This window comes from Gymnoscopelus microlampas, assembly GCF_963454915.1.
Source record: "Gymnoscopelus microlampas genome assembly, chromosome: 10".
Classification (NCBI taxonomy): Eukaryota; Metazoa; Chordata; class Actinopteri; order Myctophiformes; family Myctophidae; genus Gymnoscopelus; species Gymnoscopelus microlampas.
Window position 1 is genome coordinate 20,291,725 of NC_139947.1, and position 18,927 is coordinate 20,310,651.

Genomic DNA, 18,927 nt, shown 5'->3' on the forward strand with positions numbered 1-18,927 from the left:
ATTATGGCCACAAGGGGGCCACCCGACTGCATCATGCGTGCCATCTGCAGCGATCTGCTGGTAGAACTTGCCCCAATTCACATCCGCAACGCTGGAGGGGAAAGTGAGCAGCGTCAGTTGCCTCTGGGTTCACATCAGAAAGGTCCTGCTTGGTATGGAAGATGCTCCACTCATGCCTGCAAGCCAATTATACTCTACGGAGGGTGGTTAAAACAGCACAGCACATCACCAGGACTGAGCTGCCAACCATGAAGGACCTTTACACCCAGACAGTAGCAGAGTGAAGATCGTGTCATGCTGGCTTTCTCAATCACCAAATCAACAAAGTTCAGGGTCAAGTGATTGAACGAGGTGGCATCTACCTGCCTCAGCCTCTGTTGACTGATGGACAGCTCTACCACCTGGGGAAAGAACCAGCCGTGTTTTTATTGTGGGTGATGAAGTGGGAATAACAACATTGTTTGGAGCTGCTTTAATTGTCTGTAAGTGATTCGTTCAAAAACAAATTTTGTAATAAGTTTGTTTTGTTAACAAAATAAAATTCTGTATTCATTACAAATTCTCTACTGACTTCTGCTTTTCAGAAATAAAACAACGTTGCTGCTGACATTTATACAATATACACGTGGTCAATATACTGTAGATTACACTAAAAGGTGATGGAGATAGCTTGGAAGTCTGCCTAAACAACATGCTATCTAAATAACATTTTTACAATTTCTGTTCAATCAAATCTAAACTAAAAGGGCGCTCCTTAGAGTGCAGGTCTTTGCCAGGCTGGGTGGCCTACCCAGGGCTGTGTCAGTCATGGGTTTCATCCAGCTGGACGCAAGGAGGGGAAATAATGTTTCTATGACATACGGTTCAACCTTTTGCATTTGTGGCGCCCCCTATGTGCAGAAGTGAAAGTGATTTTGGAAGTGTGCTCTCAGACCCCTCAACATGCAATTCCAATGTTGGGTTGATTGGCTGTTGTGTTCATGACATACTCTATGGCGTTTTTGTAAGACAAATGGTTTAACACAAGGAACAGGTTGATAGAAGCACACACATATCCCATCACCATGATCTCTACTTTGCCATAAAATAGCTTAGATGCATTAGCCTACATTGATTGATTGAATACATTATTATACAAAGATGTAGACAGCACGGAAGTACAGTTAGGCCTAAAAGGATAACACTAAAAAGTCCTGGGGACTTGTTTCCATTGTGGTCCTATCTATTCAATTCATCAACAGAGAATACCATATTAACATGTACATATATGTACATAAAAAATCACACCCTGTGTGAAGGTAGCGGCGCCTTTGATACATTTTGTCATCGATATGTGTTTATAATGTGTTTATAGCCATGTGTCACGTGAAGCTTGACCAATCAATTTGTTGACGCACCTGACCAATCAGAACGTTGACGTATGCACACGGACAAAGTCAGGTATAGAGCAGGATCCGCTCTATACCTAAAGGTTGGAAGAGCGTCAACCTAAAGGTATAGAGCGGCCAGCGCCGCTAAAAAATAAAAAATACATATTTACAGAGCATAAAAAAGGAAAAACAGGGCAGCAGTGTATGTCACGTCTTAACAAGGGGATTTAATATCTATACAGATGTAATAGAGAAGGATAACTGAGTTCATTGGATGAGAAATTTGATCAAAGTCTGTCTGGTCTGGTTTTAATACCTCTTTCATTCTCCTCCACTCTGTTATCTTTGTTCCGTTTGTTGTTGGCTAGAAACTTGGAGCTTAGTGTATGCTTTGTTGTTGGTGACAACACCGAAACAGCACGCCGGCTCTTGGAACTGATTTGTTAAAGGTGCATAATAGTCTGATGACTATTACAGCTATAAGTCTGTATTTGAACAGATATGTTCTCTGAATGAAAAAAAATATTGTAAGTAGAATGAAAAGATTTGTATTGATCTTTTCCATGTGAACATCCATGTGCTTGCAGAAGAGGCACAGCAATCGGACCTCATGCCACACCTCTCACACCCCTCTCTCGCTCTACATGTTAAGCTTGACAGGGAGTCCTCCGCGATACATGTACAACTTAAAAATAGAGCTGTGGACACTATTGCCTGTTGCGCCCAGGCATATCCAGTGTGGGCACTGCAGGCTCTGGTTACAGGGGGGGGGGGGAGCTGGGGGTGTCAAAAGAAAAGCTTAATATTGCAGGGGTAGTGATCCACACTGCCATTGCAGAGGTCCAGTAGCTGACCACCACTTGCCAGTCCTATAGGGAGGGTTGTCTTGGAAGAGCGTCAACATGCCTAAAGTCATAGTGCCAGGTAAGTGTGGGCACAGTTGTTCTCCCTCACACTACTTGGAACGAGCAGCTTTTTCATTAAGGACATTTTGCTGATGGATGTTCTTCCACACATTTTTTAATAGCGTTTGGTGTTTTTAAATGTAACCTATGTTTGTGCCTTTATAGTTGAAAAATGTAAAGACCTTAGCTAATGTATTCCCCTAAGGTACCATGTATTAAGATGTATTTCTCTTCTTTTCTGTGGATTCCTTATTTGCCAAACTCGTGGTCACTTTTAAAAACAAAAATGTACAGTATAGCCTACCATCACACTCGAGTGAGCACCCCACACCTATTGTAAAAACAAACTTTTGAGGACTACTATCTCTGATAGAGCCCTCTCACTTTGGTTTTGGACATTTTCATTTACAGTAGCCTACTGATGGAGCTACAGTACACACCACATCCTCCGGACTGGAGCACACCCTCAGCAACTGTTGAGGCTATAAATTTCCCCATCTGTTTCCCCCTGTGACATTCTATCAGATGGCATGGAGAACTGCTCTCAAGGCTTTAGTGTCCAAACTCAGGGGTCTATATGTTCTAACTTGAGGTCCAGAGGGAGTAATCTATAGTTTCCACAAAGTAGTAACTAACTTAAAAAATATTGAATTCTCAAACATGAAGCCAGGAGCCTCACATTTAAAATATGTTCTGTAACTTCTTTTAAACGTTGTCTTTAGATAGAAGTAATTATAAACATTAGTTGCAGATTATGATACATTACTGACAACTGGACAAAATCACTGAACCGATTTCCTCTCCCATAAACCACAGCTTCAGCTTGGATCTGGTCACTTGGTAGTAATAAGCCTCCGTACTTAAGCTATACTTTCACAACAAAAAACTAACTGACATCAGTTTTTTTTTTATTATTATTATTTTATTTGGCATGTCCAAAATAAGGATGCCAGGTTCAAAGTGGCTAAGTAACCATGACTATATTTACAACCTTTGAAACTTAGACATTACATGTCATGGATCCATGATGTTGCTGAAGTGGGCACACTGTGACAGGGCTCCCTGTGTGGAGTGGTTGCGTAATGTCAGTGAAATGATATTTGAAGACAGTGGCCAGTCAGCAGATTCTCCCATGTCGAGTGACCGCAGTGACCCGTCCTGCATAAGAGATACATTATTCACTAAGACTTAAGTAATGCCATCTAGACTAATTAAATGGTGATGAAACCCTTAGCCGATTTTGCAGTTTGTTTTCCTGTGAAAACTACAGAATGGTAAAACGTGGTTGACTTTATAGTACACTGTGATGCCATTTAATGGCGTTGCGTTGGTCCAAATCATAGCTACATTGTTGAAGTTTCCTAGAAAGATACTGTATGACATGACGTGAGCATACATTTCTGAGACCATTGTAAGTGGTTACTAAATATAGGCTCACTTCCAGCTGACGCGACCAACTGGCATACTTACACATTGTTGTCCACTGTCCACAAAGCTGCTCGCTAGGGAGTTTACTGACCTGATGTGACACCTGTTGTGGGCAGTGTGTATATACATGAGTACCTGCAGTGGCTGTGGAATCGTGATGTGGCCACAGGTTTCCTCCCTACCTGCACAGACTGTGAATGAAAGGTTTTATTATCAGTGATTGGGGGGTAAACAATAACAGTGGATAGGTAGAATTTATTAGATTGAGGCTAATATTTGTTTCAAACTTGACAAAAATAGTGAGAATGTAGGATCCTCGTACCTTTATTGTGTAGTATTGCTCCTAGTGTTTCCTGTCTGCCCTAGTGTTTGCTACTGTCTTGTCTCACCTCCCTGTGATTACTCTTCTCTCCACCCGTGTCCTGTTAGTCTCCCAGCCAATCCCTGTGTTTATTGTCTTTGTGACAATGTGTGTCTTGTTAGTCCTGTGTCCGTGCGAGTTCTAAGTTAGGTTATTAGTTTTTGTCATCTGTGAGTATGTCTGTTCCAGTTCTGTAGCTGCATGTCATTAGATTAGTGTTTCCCAGTACAGTTCAGTTTCCCAGTTTGTCCTTGGGTTTCCTGTTCATTTGTTAATAAATATCCTTGAATTTAGACTGCTTTGCTTTTGTCTCGTCGCTTCTGCACTTGGGTCCAACAAGCTATGTACTTGGCAGCTATGTATCTGCCAGTTTAGCTGAATGTTCACCTATGACATACCCAGAAAAGGGAAACTATGGTTCATGTGGTTAAACCATCTACCAACAAATACTAGAATGTCTATTTCATGCCTGTATGTACTTCACCTTTGTAACATCCATAGCCCCTACGGAACCTCTCCCTCCGCTGTATAGCTCCGAGATGAGGTTCCTCGTTTCCCTCTGCCGTTTGAGCAGGACATTGTCGCACATTTTCCACTTTACATGTTTCTTATTCCTTTCTGCACATCGTATCCAAAAAGTAAAGCTTTTCTGCCATTCTCTCAGATGTTTTAAGTTCTAGCGCACCATAAAATCTATCCAACGAGTTGAAGAAAGTATTTAATTTGCCTCGGTCCTCAGCCGGTTCCATAATATTTTGCATTACAAGATGCAATTCAACATTTGACCAGTAGGGGAACCAGTAATGTTATCTCTACGGGCGCAACTCTTGCACAATGTCTTAAAAACATGTAACCAAATGAGGACCGAGGCAAATTAAATACTTTCTTCAACTCGTTGGATAGCTTTTATGGTGCGCTAGAACTTAAAACATCTGTGAGAATGGCGGAAAAGCATGACTTTTTGGATACGATGTGCAGAAAGGGGTAAGAAACATGTAAAGTGGAAAATGTGCGACAATGTCCTGCTCAAACGGCAGAGGGAAACGAGGAACCTCATCTCGGAGCTATACAGCGGGGGGAGAGGTTCCGTCGGAGCCATAACCTCCAGTGCATTTTGTTTTTACCATGCAGGGACCTCATCATTGAATACTGGGTCATCATTGTTAATTCCCATAAACCTAACACTTTGTTAATTAAATGTTTGTGTTGCGTCATACCATGGTAATACTGTCCATTTGTTAGTTACCATTTCACAACAGTTGTGTGTTGCTACATGCCATCTTTACGTGTAACACCATTTACATGTTTATAACACCTTTTAACCTTTTCATTGCTAACATACAGTATAACTCTCTTTTCTCTGGGTTGTCCTTCACTTGCTGGGAAAATACATAATCAGGTGGTGAGAGTAAGTATATGATTGTCTCAGCATAGAAAGACTTCATTCATTTATCCATATATTTGTTGTAGAATAGTACATGCCGTATGTGGATATGGTAAATGAATGAACTCACTGAATCAGACGATAAAATGGCTACCGCTGTTCCTAGAAACCGTAGATGCTGTCCTGTACGCGTGTTCACGTATACAGTGCATGTGACCTGACCTCTGCAGTTATGCCTAGAGACCCCAGAGCCACGATCAGTGGTGATGTTGTCGAGCTTGAATGCGTACAAGAGCTATTAGTCAACATTTCACAACAGTTATGTGTTGCTACATGCCATCTTTATGTGTAACACCATTTACATGTTTATAACACCTTTTAACCGTTTCATTGCTAACATATAACTCTCTTTTTTCTGGGTTGTCCTTCACTTGCTGGGAAAATACATAATCAGGTGGTGAGAGTAAGTATATAATTGTCTCAGCATAGAAAGACTTCATTCATTTATCCATATATTTGTTGTAGAATAGTACATGCCATATGTGGATATGGTAAATGAATGAACTCAATGAATGAGATGATAAAAGGCCTACCGTTGTTCCTAGAAACCGTAGATGCTGTCCTGTAGGCGTGTTCATGTACAGTGCATGTGACCTGACCTCTGCTGTTATGCCTAGAGACCCCGGAGCCATGATTAGTGGTGATGTTGTCGAGCTTGAATGCGTAGAAGAGCTATGTTTTGCCAATATAAACTTTGACCTTTGACCTGCCATGCTAGTAGCCATGTGAGTCAAACCATCTGTATTACATCATGCTGTTGTAGATGCATGGGCCTGTGGATTTGGAATTGAACCAAGTAGGCTAGTATGTCTTGATAATATATACAATGCATGTTCTGGAGTATGTACTGTTGTCATGCAGTAATGTAGTATCTGTAGTATTACTTTAAGACATCTCCTATGCATTAGAATTGAATTACTTTAATTGTCCCATGGTCGTTAACTGTTTTGGGATCAATCTTGCATGCTTTGGTTCTTGTCGTCTGTATTTGTTCATCGGTTCACCTTTCTGCAGCCTATAGGCTTGCTAAAACAAAGTGCCCAATGGTCGACTTAGTCCTTACAAAATCACTTCCCCCGTCTGCCTGACAGAGACCGATGACAAGATGCGCGCCTTCGCGGAGAAGGTCTTTGCATCGGACAGCGGAGTAGATGGCGTCCACGATGAGATCTCCCTGTTTGATGTGACTGATGACATGCCTATTTTCCACAAGGAGATGGCTCACCATCTGCACGACGATGAAGACCTGGCCAAACGGTGAGATACGAGTACAGGGTCTCAGCGATACTAAATTTTAAAATTGAGTATCACTAGTTAATTTTAAAAATGTAAAGTTAATTTTAAAAATGTAAAATTAAAACCTCTGTACTGGAGATGGCTCTGTAAGTGGTCCGCTCTTTTTTTTCTCTGTAGCCTACACCCAATCAAATGGACCACAATGGAAATAAGCCCCTTTTTGTGTTACCCTTTAGCATAACCCTTGACCTGTACGGTTAATAATCATGTTAATGAAGTACTAAATCAATCAATCAATCAATCTCTTCACTGAAAATAGCTGATCTACAAGCTCACAACGTGTCATGTTGCGGCGTGTTGTGAGCTTGTCGGTCTGCTATTTTCACTGAATGTTCCCCCAGAAAATGGATGCTAGCGTTCAAGTGTGGCATGCAGTGTCTATATAGTCAATGTGCTTTGTGCCATCTTCGATCTGAATACTGCCATCCCTTTTTGAAGACTTTCTTTTCTACTCAATGCATTATCCATCCCATAAGAACATTACATATGATGAATAGGATGAATGAAGAACAGTACAAATGTAATATTTATTCTTGGGGAAAAAGAGAAGAAAGACTAAACTGATTAAGTCAGAGCGAGCACTAAAGCCCGCTGTGTAACACTGTCCGCAGTAAGAAGCGTTGTCGCGCCACCATGGCTGTGCCTGTGGCTGGTTCCCATGCTTCTGTTGCCCCTGTACATGCGGTGGAGGTGGACACACCGGTCTACCTGGAAGTACCCGATTTCCAGCGAGTGGCCATCATCGGAGACTACGCCTCTGGGGTAGGCTCTCTTTTAGTTATAACGCAAAAAGAAAAAGTGTGAAAACTTTGATGTGGTCACTTGTTCAACAACATGGAGTGCTGTTATCAACATGTCGACAGCATACACACGTGTGTGATGTCCACACCCGGCCCCTACCTAAACAAGGCTGGACTCTGACTTTGTTTACGTGGCATGGAGCAGATTCAAGCCTGCCCTATGGGTCAAGTTGGTGTCATGTGATGTTTTCCCACATTTTTTAGTCTCAATGTCTGAGGTTATGACCTCTTGCGACAGGCCTTTCCTCACAGGAATAGATGTAGGACCTTGTGATGTGGACCCCAGGAGTCCATCGAAAGCAGTTCACTGAGCTTAGGTTTCCAGAGTGAAGCTTGACCATTTAAGGAGGGAGAAATTATTTTAAAGGGACGACTTTTGTCCCAGTTATGCCTGTAAACTAATAGTACAATTAGTACAACAACAACTGTGTCAATTTAACTCGGAGAGTGTACAAATGAAACCCACTGGACCTGGATTAACGCTAGGGATTTTACTGTGCAGTATTATAAGTGCAAATACCTTAGGTAACCATTGATGGAAGAATTACGTAGATACAGTCCTTCATTGAAAGTTTTACTTGAGTACAAATACAGACTTAATGCATTACTTACAGTGCAAAAGCAAAAGTACTCATTATGTAGAATAGTGAATTACTTATTTACTCACGTCCCTACTTACGTCCCAACTTACTCTTTAGGTAAGCATGGATGATTTTGAGCTCTCCTGCAAGGGTCTGTACCGTGCTCTGACCATCAGAGAGAAGTACATGAGGCTGGCCTACCAGCGGTTCCCCTACACCGCCTCCCAGTACCTCCGTGACATGGAGGGAGAGGCTTTCAAGGAGGAGGACATCATCAACCTCCAGCCAGGTGCGCATGTTAGGCCACCTACTGGTGGGCCAGACAATGACACCTATAGTCATGCTTATAAGTTCCCTTCCTGATGATGTGGGCTTGCATTCTAAATTGTTTATGTATACATATTGTACATGAAGTAAATGTGCTAAGCTAACATCAGGAGACTATTTCCCCCTCAGTCTTCTACGCACCTCCCAAGGACGGGGAAGACCCCTTCGATGCCACGAAACTCCCTGAGAACAAGGGCTGGGTTGCCCGTATGAAGGGCGGCGTCGTCTACGTGTACGACGACGCTGCGGCCGCTGACAACCACCAGCCTCAAGGGGATCTGCCCTTCGTTGACTACGACACCTTCATCGATGACATGAACTTCCTCATTTCCCTCATTGCACTGGGCCCAATGTGAGTCCCTTGAGACGTGTCAAGTCTCAGAACAAGCATCAATTGAATATTTTATGGGCGCAGGTAGTTTTCACATGGTATCAAAATGTACTTTCTCATCACACCACGCAAGGATAATCAAGCGTTGTTATTTGAGTGCTGCTGCATAGTTAAAGTAACAGTTCAGATTTTACTGTGAATGAATTACATAGATGCAAGTTCATGTGTGGATTTATTTCTCCCTGGCTGGCAGGAAGACTTACGCTCATCGCCGTCTGAAGTTCCTCATGTCCAAGTTCAACGTGCATGAGATGCTTAACGAGATGGATGAGATGAAGGAACTGAAGCAGAACCCACACAGGGACTTCTACAACTGCAGGAAGGTAGGCCTGATCACGGCAACACAATGAACTTGCAGGGTTTATGGGAATGGGTTAACGAATGAAGGAATTAATCCACAGTTTCTTAACAGGAGGCCGGACATTTTCTGATACTGATAGAAATCCATGTCTTAAGGCATGGAAAGCACAATTTGTGTGCATACCTGTAGCTCTCTTTTGGCTAAGTTCAGTACTTACACGAGGCAAACCAGCTAATTCATAGAGAAACTCTATGAATCAGTCTACCATAACAACATACAGTACCTGCTAACAACACTGTCTCTGACACCTCTGCTGCTGCAAGACACATTTCTGAACTACCTGACAATAAGGTATAATTACATCAAATAAAAACTCTTCTTACCCACTCTCGTGCAGGTTGACACGCACATCCACGCAGCTGCCTGTATGAACCAAAAGCATCTCCTGCGCTTCATCAAAAAGTCTTACCGTGTGGACGCAGACCGCATCGTGCACAAACTTCACGGCAAGGAGGTCACCATGAAGGAGCTGTTCGAGCACCTCAAACTACACCCCTACGACCTCACTGTTGACTCCCTGGACGTACATGCCGTGAGTTCTGGTTGGATGGGCTGCTGGGTCAGAGACCAAAGTATCGAGCCAAATTAAAGCATTAAAAAGCAGTTTGAATGAAAATCACACATCTAATACTAACAATGTATGAATACTCTGAAGGGTGACAGAATTTCCATTCTCTGGTTGCCTTTAATTGTCAGGTGAAAGCACAATAATGTAGGAAAAGTTTTGACGTAAACTTGAAACTCCCGGCCAATGTTCTTTTCTCATCCTCTTTCTCTGAAGGGAAGACAAACCTTCCAGCGTTTCGACAAGTTCAACGCCAAGTACAACCCTGTGGGAGCCAGCGAGCTGCGTGATCTGTACATGAAGACAGAGAACCATATCAATGGAGAGTACTTTGCCAGAATCATTAAGGTCAGGCTCTATGCTGCATGTCCTACTCGTACTCTAGATACGCATATAGTCTTGTGTAGCCAGACGATCAGAGAACTCCATCTACTGAGACATCTTAATTCAATGTATGGCCTAGAACAGTGGAGAAAAAGGCAGCTGACAAACCTACGCCTACTGCTTTGCTGAAACCATCCCAATATGAAAGACCACCCTAAATTCTTTGCATTGGTTGGTTTATAGTAGATGTCACCAGACGTTTCAGTAGGGGGAGATCTCAGATCGCCTGGCTATGAGAGACTAATACGGATTACATATACATAAATAATAGATTACAATCTGTCAAACAATACGATAATGTATACTGGATTGTGCATTGTGCAAAACACTAACCATCATTCATTCAGTGTGTGTTGAACCATTGTTAATTTTTACAGCAAATGCAGATTTAGTCTTAGTCTTTTGAATAACACACCATTTAGTTTTAGTCCCATTTTAGTCTTCTGAAATTGTTTAGTCTTAGTCTAGTCTTAGTCGACTAAATATCAAAACCTTTGTCTTTTAGTCTTAGTCGACAAAATGATCAGCAAAAACAGATGGATTCATCACATATTTATATAATGTAACTGTGGAGTGGGATAACAGTGTTCATTTATATCAAACAGGAAGTTGCCGGTGACCTTGAGGATGCCAAGTACCAGTACGCTGAACCACGTCTGTCAATCTATGGCTGCAAAGCCGACGAGTGGACCAAGCTGTCCAGCTGGTTTTGCAAGCACAGAGTCTTTTCCCCGCAGTTCAAGTGGATGATTCAGGTGCCCAGGATCTAGTAAGTGTCCATTCCCTGTTTTCTGCTTCCAGGATTTTACTGTGCAGTCACAGTGCAGTTTATGCCGTCTTTGACCTTAATTTAGAGATATTGTAGGGACTAACGCCTATTTTATACTCTAGTATGACAGTGTCACTTGCCAAAAAGAACTGATGCGATAGATGTGTAATATGCAATCTGTTCGTTTTGGCAAGCCAATACACGATATAGTATACATTATGCTTAAAGGGGGTGGTAGTGATATTTCTTTGTTAAAATGTTTTGATTGGCTCTATATTCTGATGGCAATCATTGTTGTAGACTAGAGTGTTTGTTCAGTAACAGGGGTCACCCCGTCTCTCCAGCTCTTTAGTAAACAGAAAATACTTTTTCAGGATGGGATGCCAATTTGATCCAATCAGGATCCAATCAGAAGTAATGGAACAAAAACAAAATATGGGCAGACAAAATTGGAACTGAAACAAAATAGATAAATTGAAGCTACTAAATGATCTTTGTGCAGTTCTCTCTCCTAATTGGCTAAAATTGGTGTTCCGGCCTGAAAATGTATTCTGTGAGCTGGAGCTAACTTTTAATCCACAAACAACAAAACAATATCACTTAAACACCTTTAAGTGTGAAGACGGTCACCTCAGAGCAGGACACATTTATGATGCTATAGATAGCGTCCTGCCACGAGACATTCTATGCTTTGTGTACTTATTGGGCCTACTTTTTGGAATTAACTTGTGATGTAATGTCCTTCCTGTACGTCAGTGATGTCTTCAGAGCCAGGGACTTCGTGCCCCACTTCGGGAAGATGCTGGAGAACATCTTCCTGCCCATTTTCCAGGCCACCATTGACCCGCACTCCAACCCTGAGCTCAGCCTCTTCCTCAATCATGTGAGTCAAACAGATGCACAGGAAACCCTACCATCACCAACTACTGATTGCAACTCTTAGACTCCATTTCTTATTCGTAGTTAAGTTATTTTCTAGGTAGGTACAGTAGGTTATTATTAATTCATATTAGCATCATATACTAGCTATGTTTTTCTCAGTTTTCTAAACAAAATATTGTAGTTGGGTATTGTACTTGGATTCAGAAATCAGATAAAGGGGGGTACAGAGGCCACAAATGTTTGAGAACCACTGCTTTAGCCAATTAAACCCTATGTACTAACTTTGACCGGAGACCCCCAGGTCTCTGTCCTAAGCCCCCTCCTGTTTTCATTCTATTTTTACTACAGTATGTTAGATATCTAAAAGCTCACAACGTGTTGCTTTGTGACATGTTGTGAGCTTGTAGATGGGCTCTCTTCAGTGGAGATATTTAGTATAGAGTGAAAACAGAGCTTGCAGATTGGCTGTTCTTGCCGATTGTTATAGCCCCAGAATAGGGGGCGAACATTGGGGTTCATGTGGTTATGAGCACGACGTCACATATTAATGGACAATCTCTCTCTCTCTTCCTATGCTCTTTAGGTGACAGGTTTTGACAGCGTGGATGATGAGTCCAAGCACAGTGGCCATATGTTCTGCACCAAAAGCCCCAAGCCAGAGGAGTGGGACATTGTCAAGAACCCATCCTACACTTACTACATCTACTACATGTATGCTAACATTGCTCTGCTCAACCAGCTCCGTAGGTGAGTATCCTTCTGCTCAATTATGGCACACATTGCCCATCTGTTTTGATCTATTTGGTATTTACAATTTGTTTAAATATGAATATACATATACTGTACTTATATAGAGCCCAGATTGAAAACGACCTCCGCCCACTATTTCCGAACCTTAAATCCACTGTTAGAAACCTAGGTGTCACCTTTGACCCGACCTCAACTTTCAACATCACGTCAAGAAGGTCGTTCAATCCTCATTCTATCACCTCAGAAATAATATCAAAAATTATTTTCCTGACCATCTCCGACCTGACAAAAGTAGTTCATGCCTTCATCTTCTCGCGTCTACACAACTGTAATTCTCTGTACAGCTGACTCTCAAAAAAGTCCATGCACAGTCTTCAATTAGTTCAGAATGCCGTCTTTTAACTGGTATTTTTATTTATTTATCATATCACACCCATTTTAGCATCCCTGCATTGGCTCCCAGTTGAGTTCATAATTAATTTAAAAGTCTTACCCACTACATGTAAGGCCAGGCTAGGTCTTGCTCCAGCCTGTGTCTCGGACCTACTCCCCCCCTACGTATCAGCAACGTAGTCTGAGATCCTCGAACCAAGCACTCCTGGACATTCCGAAAGGTCAGTTAAATACAAAAGGTCGCATTGGCCTTTGCCTTAAGGGTCCCTACCCTTTGGAATGCCCTGCCCCTGGAGATCAGGCTCACTGAGTCTGTCCCCCGTTTTAGATGCCTCCTTAAAACCCACTTTTATATTTTAGCTTTTAATGCCCATTCCTCTTGATTCTAATCCATCTCCGCTGGTCTTTCACCAGTATGAAAGTTGTATGTACTTATTTATCGGCATTGTTTTCTGAATTGTTCAGTTTTTCTTTTTTTCTTTTCTTTTTTGTGTTTTCTTTTGTTGTTTCCTTTGTAAAGCACTTTGTAACCCAGTTTTGAAAGGTGCTATAAATAAAGTTGTAATATATAGAGATATATAGACGGTATATATGTATATATTCACACAACTGTGATGTTTTTTGGGTATGTCAGTATAGGAAAAGAATTAAAGAAAAATGTAATGCCCAAAATACCTAATATTTGAGGATTATGTAATTCAGAATAGTTGAGGATTAAGTAGTGAAAGTAGCCGATCTACAGTCTACTTTTGCCATTTGTCATAGCACAAAGTTCAATATGGCTTAAGGGGTTAAGCACACAGGATCATAATAATCATCGCTATCTCATAGAAAGTGCTCTTATGACGGGAACAACAAGGCAATAATTCTTATCTCCCTCAATAATTCTTCAGACCACTTCCCATTTTTGTGACACGACCGCAGTTATTATATGGCAGTTGCCTGTCAATCTGTTCATGATGACGTGTTATCGTTTTTCTTCCGCTTTCCAGGAAGAGGGGGATGAACACCTTCCTGTTCAGGCCTCACTGTGGAGAGGCTGGTGCAGTCACTCATCTGCTGGCCTGCTTCATGACGGCCGACAACATCTCCCACGGCCTCAATCTCAAGAAGGTCAATATTCAATACCTCCTCAAATAGAGCATTAACACAATTCATCATTTTGTTGTTAAGTGCTATTTATTTTTTGCTATTTAAAATAGCAAAAAATGCTTGTGTCAGATTGTCCAGTGGAAAAATCTCTTTAGTAATCTAATCTCCCTGACCTTCATGCAATACCTCTTGTGAACCAGTAGGTGTCCAACCATGACCACAGCATCTAAATGTGCCAATAGAAGAGCTGGGAGACCACCTACTGTATATTGTATTAGTCAAGTCCAGTCATCTTTATTTATATACAATACAAGTAGCACAAACACCTGGAGTTGACCCAAAGTGCTTTCCAATCAAGGATGACAAAACAAGAACACACATTAACCATAATAAATCATAGTCTACAAAAGGAAGACTACAATGTAAAACACATAACACAAAACACTGTAGAATTATAGAATTAAAAACACTGTAGCAAAATGAAGAAGTTAAGAGAAACTGAACCAAACAAGCAACTGATGGAAGTGTTGTAAGATGATAAAAGTAGGTTCAAATTAAATGCATTCATTGAACTTGATGAAACATAAATAATGCGTCAACCTCAGACTGAGCTAAAAGCAAGAGAAAAGATGGGTGTTTAAGTTGGATTGGGAGATGGGATGGGAGATTATTCCAGAGTCTAGGGGAAGCAACACAGAAAGACCGGTCAGTGGTTTTGAGTTTGTTTCAGAAACTGAAAGGTGCTGCATTTTGAACCATCTTTAAATGGAGGGTGGACTGAGTCAACCCCAAATACAGGGAGTTACAGTAGTCCAGTCGAGATGTCTGTTTCTAGCCTCTTTCCAGTTAAAACAGACTTCAATTTGGCTATGTTCCTAAGCCAACAAAAAATGCCCTTTACAACACTACAGACTTGTTTGTTAAACTTCAAGGAGGTGTCCAAAATAGACCACACTGTGTACATTTAGCAGACAGGGGCCATTAGTTATGCTGGTGATGGAGTTAGGGCCGCCAAAGGCAACCACTTGAAGTCAAAATATTTTATTGTATTCACAAAAAAGTTATAGATTTCAGCTTTAATTCATAATGTGTGTTAATAGTGGAAGCATTCAACTTATCTAACATATTACCGTGACATCTAAACATGGCAGGCTGGTGCTAACCATGCTGTTTCTACCCCACCAGAGCCCCGTGCTGCAGTACTTGTACTTCCTGACCCAGCTCCCCATCGCCATGTCCCCTCTCAGCAACAACAGCCTGTTCCTGGAGTATGCCAAGAACCCCCTGTTGGAATTCCACTCGAAGGGCCTGGTGGTCTCCCTATCCACTGACGACCCCATGCAGTTCCACTACACTAAGGTCAGGGACAGTCATTTGCACGTACAGTGGTGTGCTATTGGGTATCACTCTAGCTTAGCAAAGGCATTTGCCATCACATATAACAAGATGCATGTGCAATGTTAGTTTAGGAGATGTTGAAATCTACCGTATTGCCTGATTTATGTGGTTGCATGCCGTGTCATGCACCGAAAATAGCCGATTTACAAGGGGCCCGTGGGGGCTGTGATGTCTCAGTTTCAGAAGAGAGCATGTTGTACAATGCAGAGTTATTATAGTTTTGAAATATTTACATTACAGTCATCTAGCAGACGCTTTTATCCAAAGCGACTTACAGTAAGTGCATTCAACATAGGTAGGCAAGGAAACTACTAATCACCAGAGGTCTTAAGTGCATTCTCTTCTAAAACAAGCAACTAAGAGTATACCATAGCGCTAAGGTAAAAGTGCAATATATCAGCTACCTACTTTCTTAAGCAGATGAGACAAATAGGAAAATCAAATGAGCAATATTTATTAGTTTGTATTTAGTTTTTCAGTTTGGTGTTTGATTTAGGTTTAGTTCTTGTTAGTTTTACGAGTGCATAAGTAGTTTTAGTTTTAGGAATGGACTAGTTTTTATTTAGTTTTTCATCTATTAGAGGAATGCTTTTATTTATAGGTAAAAGGTGGGATGAAATAACTTGTGACATCAGATATGATGGTGGAAAAAAATAAACAATGTATTTTACATGCTTTCATTTTTTAAAAACGTTTTAGTTAACTTTATTAACGCACACTTTTATCAGCAAGTGTGACTGAATCTGTGTGCTACTCGCAGGAGCCCCTGATGGAGGAGTATGCCATTGCAGCCCAGGTGTTCAAGCTTAGCACCTGTGACATGTGTGAGATTTCGAGGAACAGTGTCCTGCAGAGTGGCCTGTCAGCCGAGGTAAGTAACATGACTTGACTGTGTGGTTTTAAAAAAAATGAACTTCAAACTTACAGATTGCAACTTTGAACTTTCACAATCAATGTTTTTGCTGTGTAGTTAGCACTTATACCTGTGGCCCTGTGGTTTCTTTACTACAGGAAAAAGCTCACTTCCTGGGTACCCACTATCTCAAGGAGGGTCCGGAGGGCAACGACATCCGTAAGACCAACGTGGCACAGATCCGCATGGCCTACCGCTATGAAACCCTGTGCTACGAGCTCAACCTTATCAAGGAGAGCCTGAAGGGCGAGTAAACAGTCTGCCCATAATAAAACTCCCTGCAAAGTCAAACTAGCCCAAAGTCAACCAACCCAGATATGGATAACCGTCATGTGTGCCTGTACTCATAAGGTTATGTGCTTCCAAGGAACGGTAATCATAAGCAAAACACCTTGATTTGTGCCTGTACGCATACGATTATGTGCCTTCAAGGAATGGAATCATAAGCAAAATGCCTTCTATACTGATGTTTTCTCCATTGAAAGCTGAAGCGCCGTGCAGTAACCTTGTTTTAAGAGTCACTGTACACTGTATTATCATACATGGGTAACTGGAGGCCCGGGGGTCCCATGCAGCCCCCACCTTCACTTAATGCCCGCTGGTCAATATCCAAATAAATATATTATTGATTTCAGCTGTTCAATTCCAAGCATGCAAGTTTACATTACAGTCCATTGTATTAAATTATATCATATTCTTTATGTTCAATAGTTAATATTAGTAGTAGTAGTATTAGTAGTAAGTATTACTGAAAGCATTTGAAATTCAATGAAAATGTTACACTGAATAATAATTGTTAATATCCCTTTATTATTATTATTATTATTATTTGCGATTATCTGTGACTATATTATAGATTTGAGTGATGGGGTTTACAGTACACCTGGAGTGAGTGTATACATTTAGTGGCCCTCTCCATCATCAACGTTGTCCACCCCTGCTGTATATTGTCCGCACATCTTAAGTGTTTTGTATGGCCTAGGCTATTCCTGTGTCTATACAGTACGTGCATTAAGTCAGTGTGGCAATGTGTCTTATGGAGCAACACCATGTATAAGAATGAAACCAATAAATAAGAATGAAAAATCCATCTTAATGTGAATTTTCGAACATTAACGTGTTAACAGTTTATTTGAAACACTGACTGACTGACTAGATCTTTATTGATCTATTGGAATTTCAGTTGTCATGACAATACAGCAGTTCTGAACACATGACATTAACAGAAAAAGAGATACAGCAAGTTGTAAAATAATCATTATTATTATAAAAAAGAGTGAACTGGTATTAAAAAGAATGAACAGGCAGTAACACAGATATTAGGAATACAGTAACAGAAACCAAGGGAGATTTTAAGTACACAACTCTTGTTTGGCCCTCTGCACTTGGACCACCGGCCGAGACTTAGATGTAGAATGAGGTATTAACAGGTGTATATGTAAATAGTCAAAGTGCACTTATCCGTTTATTCATTTGTAACTCTGTGTACAAATGGAACCAGGTCCATTTGGTTCCATTTGTACACTCTCAGAGTTATAATTAACACTGAGGACTTTACAGTGTAGAATTCAGTGTGATTCAGGGGTCTGGTTGCATCATCCGGCTATCACAGGCGTGCTACCAGACAAACATTTCACTGCTTTCAATACATTTCCATGGAGAAATGTTTCTTAACCATCCAACCGTGTGTGTGTGTGTGTGTGTGTGTGTGTGTGTGTGTGTGTGTGTGTGTGTGTGTGTGTGTGTGTGTGTGTGTGTGTGTGTGTGTGTGTGTGTGTGTGTGTGTGTGTGTGTGTGTGTGTGCGTGCGTGCGTGTGTGTGCTCAAGTGTTTGGTGTTTTTTGTGTTCATGTTTTGTATAATGTACCATGTTTTGTGTTTTGTTTTGTTCTGTCTGCTTTCGTTTTATGTTTTTTCTGGCTGCTGCGGCCGTTAATCCGTCCTGTGACTTTTGTTCACTTGCCTTTTAAGTGAAAGATTAATAAATAAAGAAAACCTGAATGATAAAAAAGAGAATCACTGCCCTAACAGTGGCCATCTACTGGTCTCTGTCACTGCTGGCTCTCTGCCAGTAGTGACAGCTGTTGATGATGATTATGATGATGATGATGATGATGATGGTGATGAAGAAGAAGAAGATGATAGTGGTGACGTCACTCTTTGGGGGGGTTCCAGGGGGTTTCCGCGTAAATGACTGATATAGTTAGGAAATGTACAGGTCTGTAACTACAAGATTGTACAAATAGGGTCAATTTGTTTTGCTCTCATAGTTAAATGAACGGATGGTGTCTGTAAACTGTACTTAAGTACAATTTTTAGGTATTTTTCACTTTCTCCAGTATTTACAATTTTCAATACTTTTACTTCTACCCCACTACATCTCAGAGGAAAATATTGTACTTTTACTCCACTATAATCATATGATTATTATTACAAAACACACTAACCACTTCAGCCCTAAATATATTTTGGCCATTTGAAAATAGCAGATCGAGCTTGTAGATCGGCTATTTTCAAA

At 41.1% G+C, this 18,927-nt stretch overlaps 1 protein-coding gene across 4 annotated transcripts; it reads left to right on the top strand.

Moving 5' to 3' along the window:
- Positions 1-275: 275 nt before the first annotated feature.
- Positions 276-17,481, top strand: ampd1 (adenosine monophosphate deaminase 1 (isoform M)). Of its 4 annotated transcripts, none has more exons than XM_084069251.1 (15): positions 276-482; positions 6,600-6,765; positions 7,416-7,566; positions 8,303-8,474; positions 8,642-8,864; positions 9,097-9,226; positions 9,602-9,796; positions 10,046-10,177; positions 10,819-10,982; positions 11,739-11,865; positions 12,448-12,611; positions 14,000-14,120; positions 15,285-15,458; positions 16,258-16,368; positions 16,509-17,481. In XM_084069251.1, exons 2-15 carry the CDS (start codon positions 6,614-6,616, stop codon positions 16,662-16,664), a joined length of 2,172 nt encoding a protein of 723 aa, XP_083925377.1. In that variant the 5' UTR covers positions 276-482; positions 6,600-6,613; the 3' UTR covers positions 16,665-17,481. The 4 variants fall into 4 exon arrangements, with proteins under 4 accessions (XP_083925377.1, XP_083925375.1, XP_083925376.1 ...); XM_084069249.1 differs by lacking the exon at positions 276-482 and adding an exon at positions 2,149-2,294; XM_084069250.1 differs by lacking the exon at positions 276-482 and adding an exon at positions 2,215-2,312.
- The last annotated feature ends 1,446 nt before the right edge of the window (positions 17,482-18,927 follow it).

Bases quoted from the DNA above. Each gene is read 5' to 3' on its own strand.
- ampd1 (XM_084069249.1), top strand. From the start codon at position 2,273: ATGCCTAAAGTCATAGTGCCAG. The intron at 2,295-6,599 runs GTAAGTGTGGGC...TCTGCCTGACAG, and splicing joins GCCTAAAGTCATAGTGCCAG to AGACCGATGACAAGATGCGC. The intron at 7,567-8,302 runs GTAGGCTCTCTT...CTTACTCTTTAG, and splicing joins TCGGAGACTACGCCTCTGGG to GTAAGCATGGATGATTTTGA.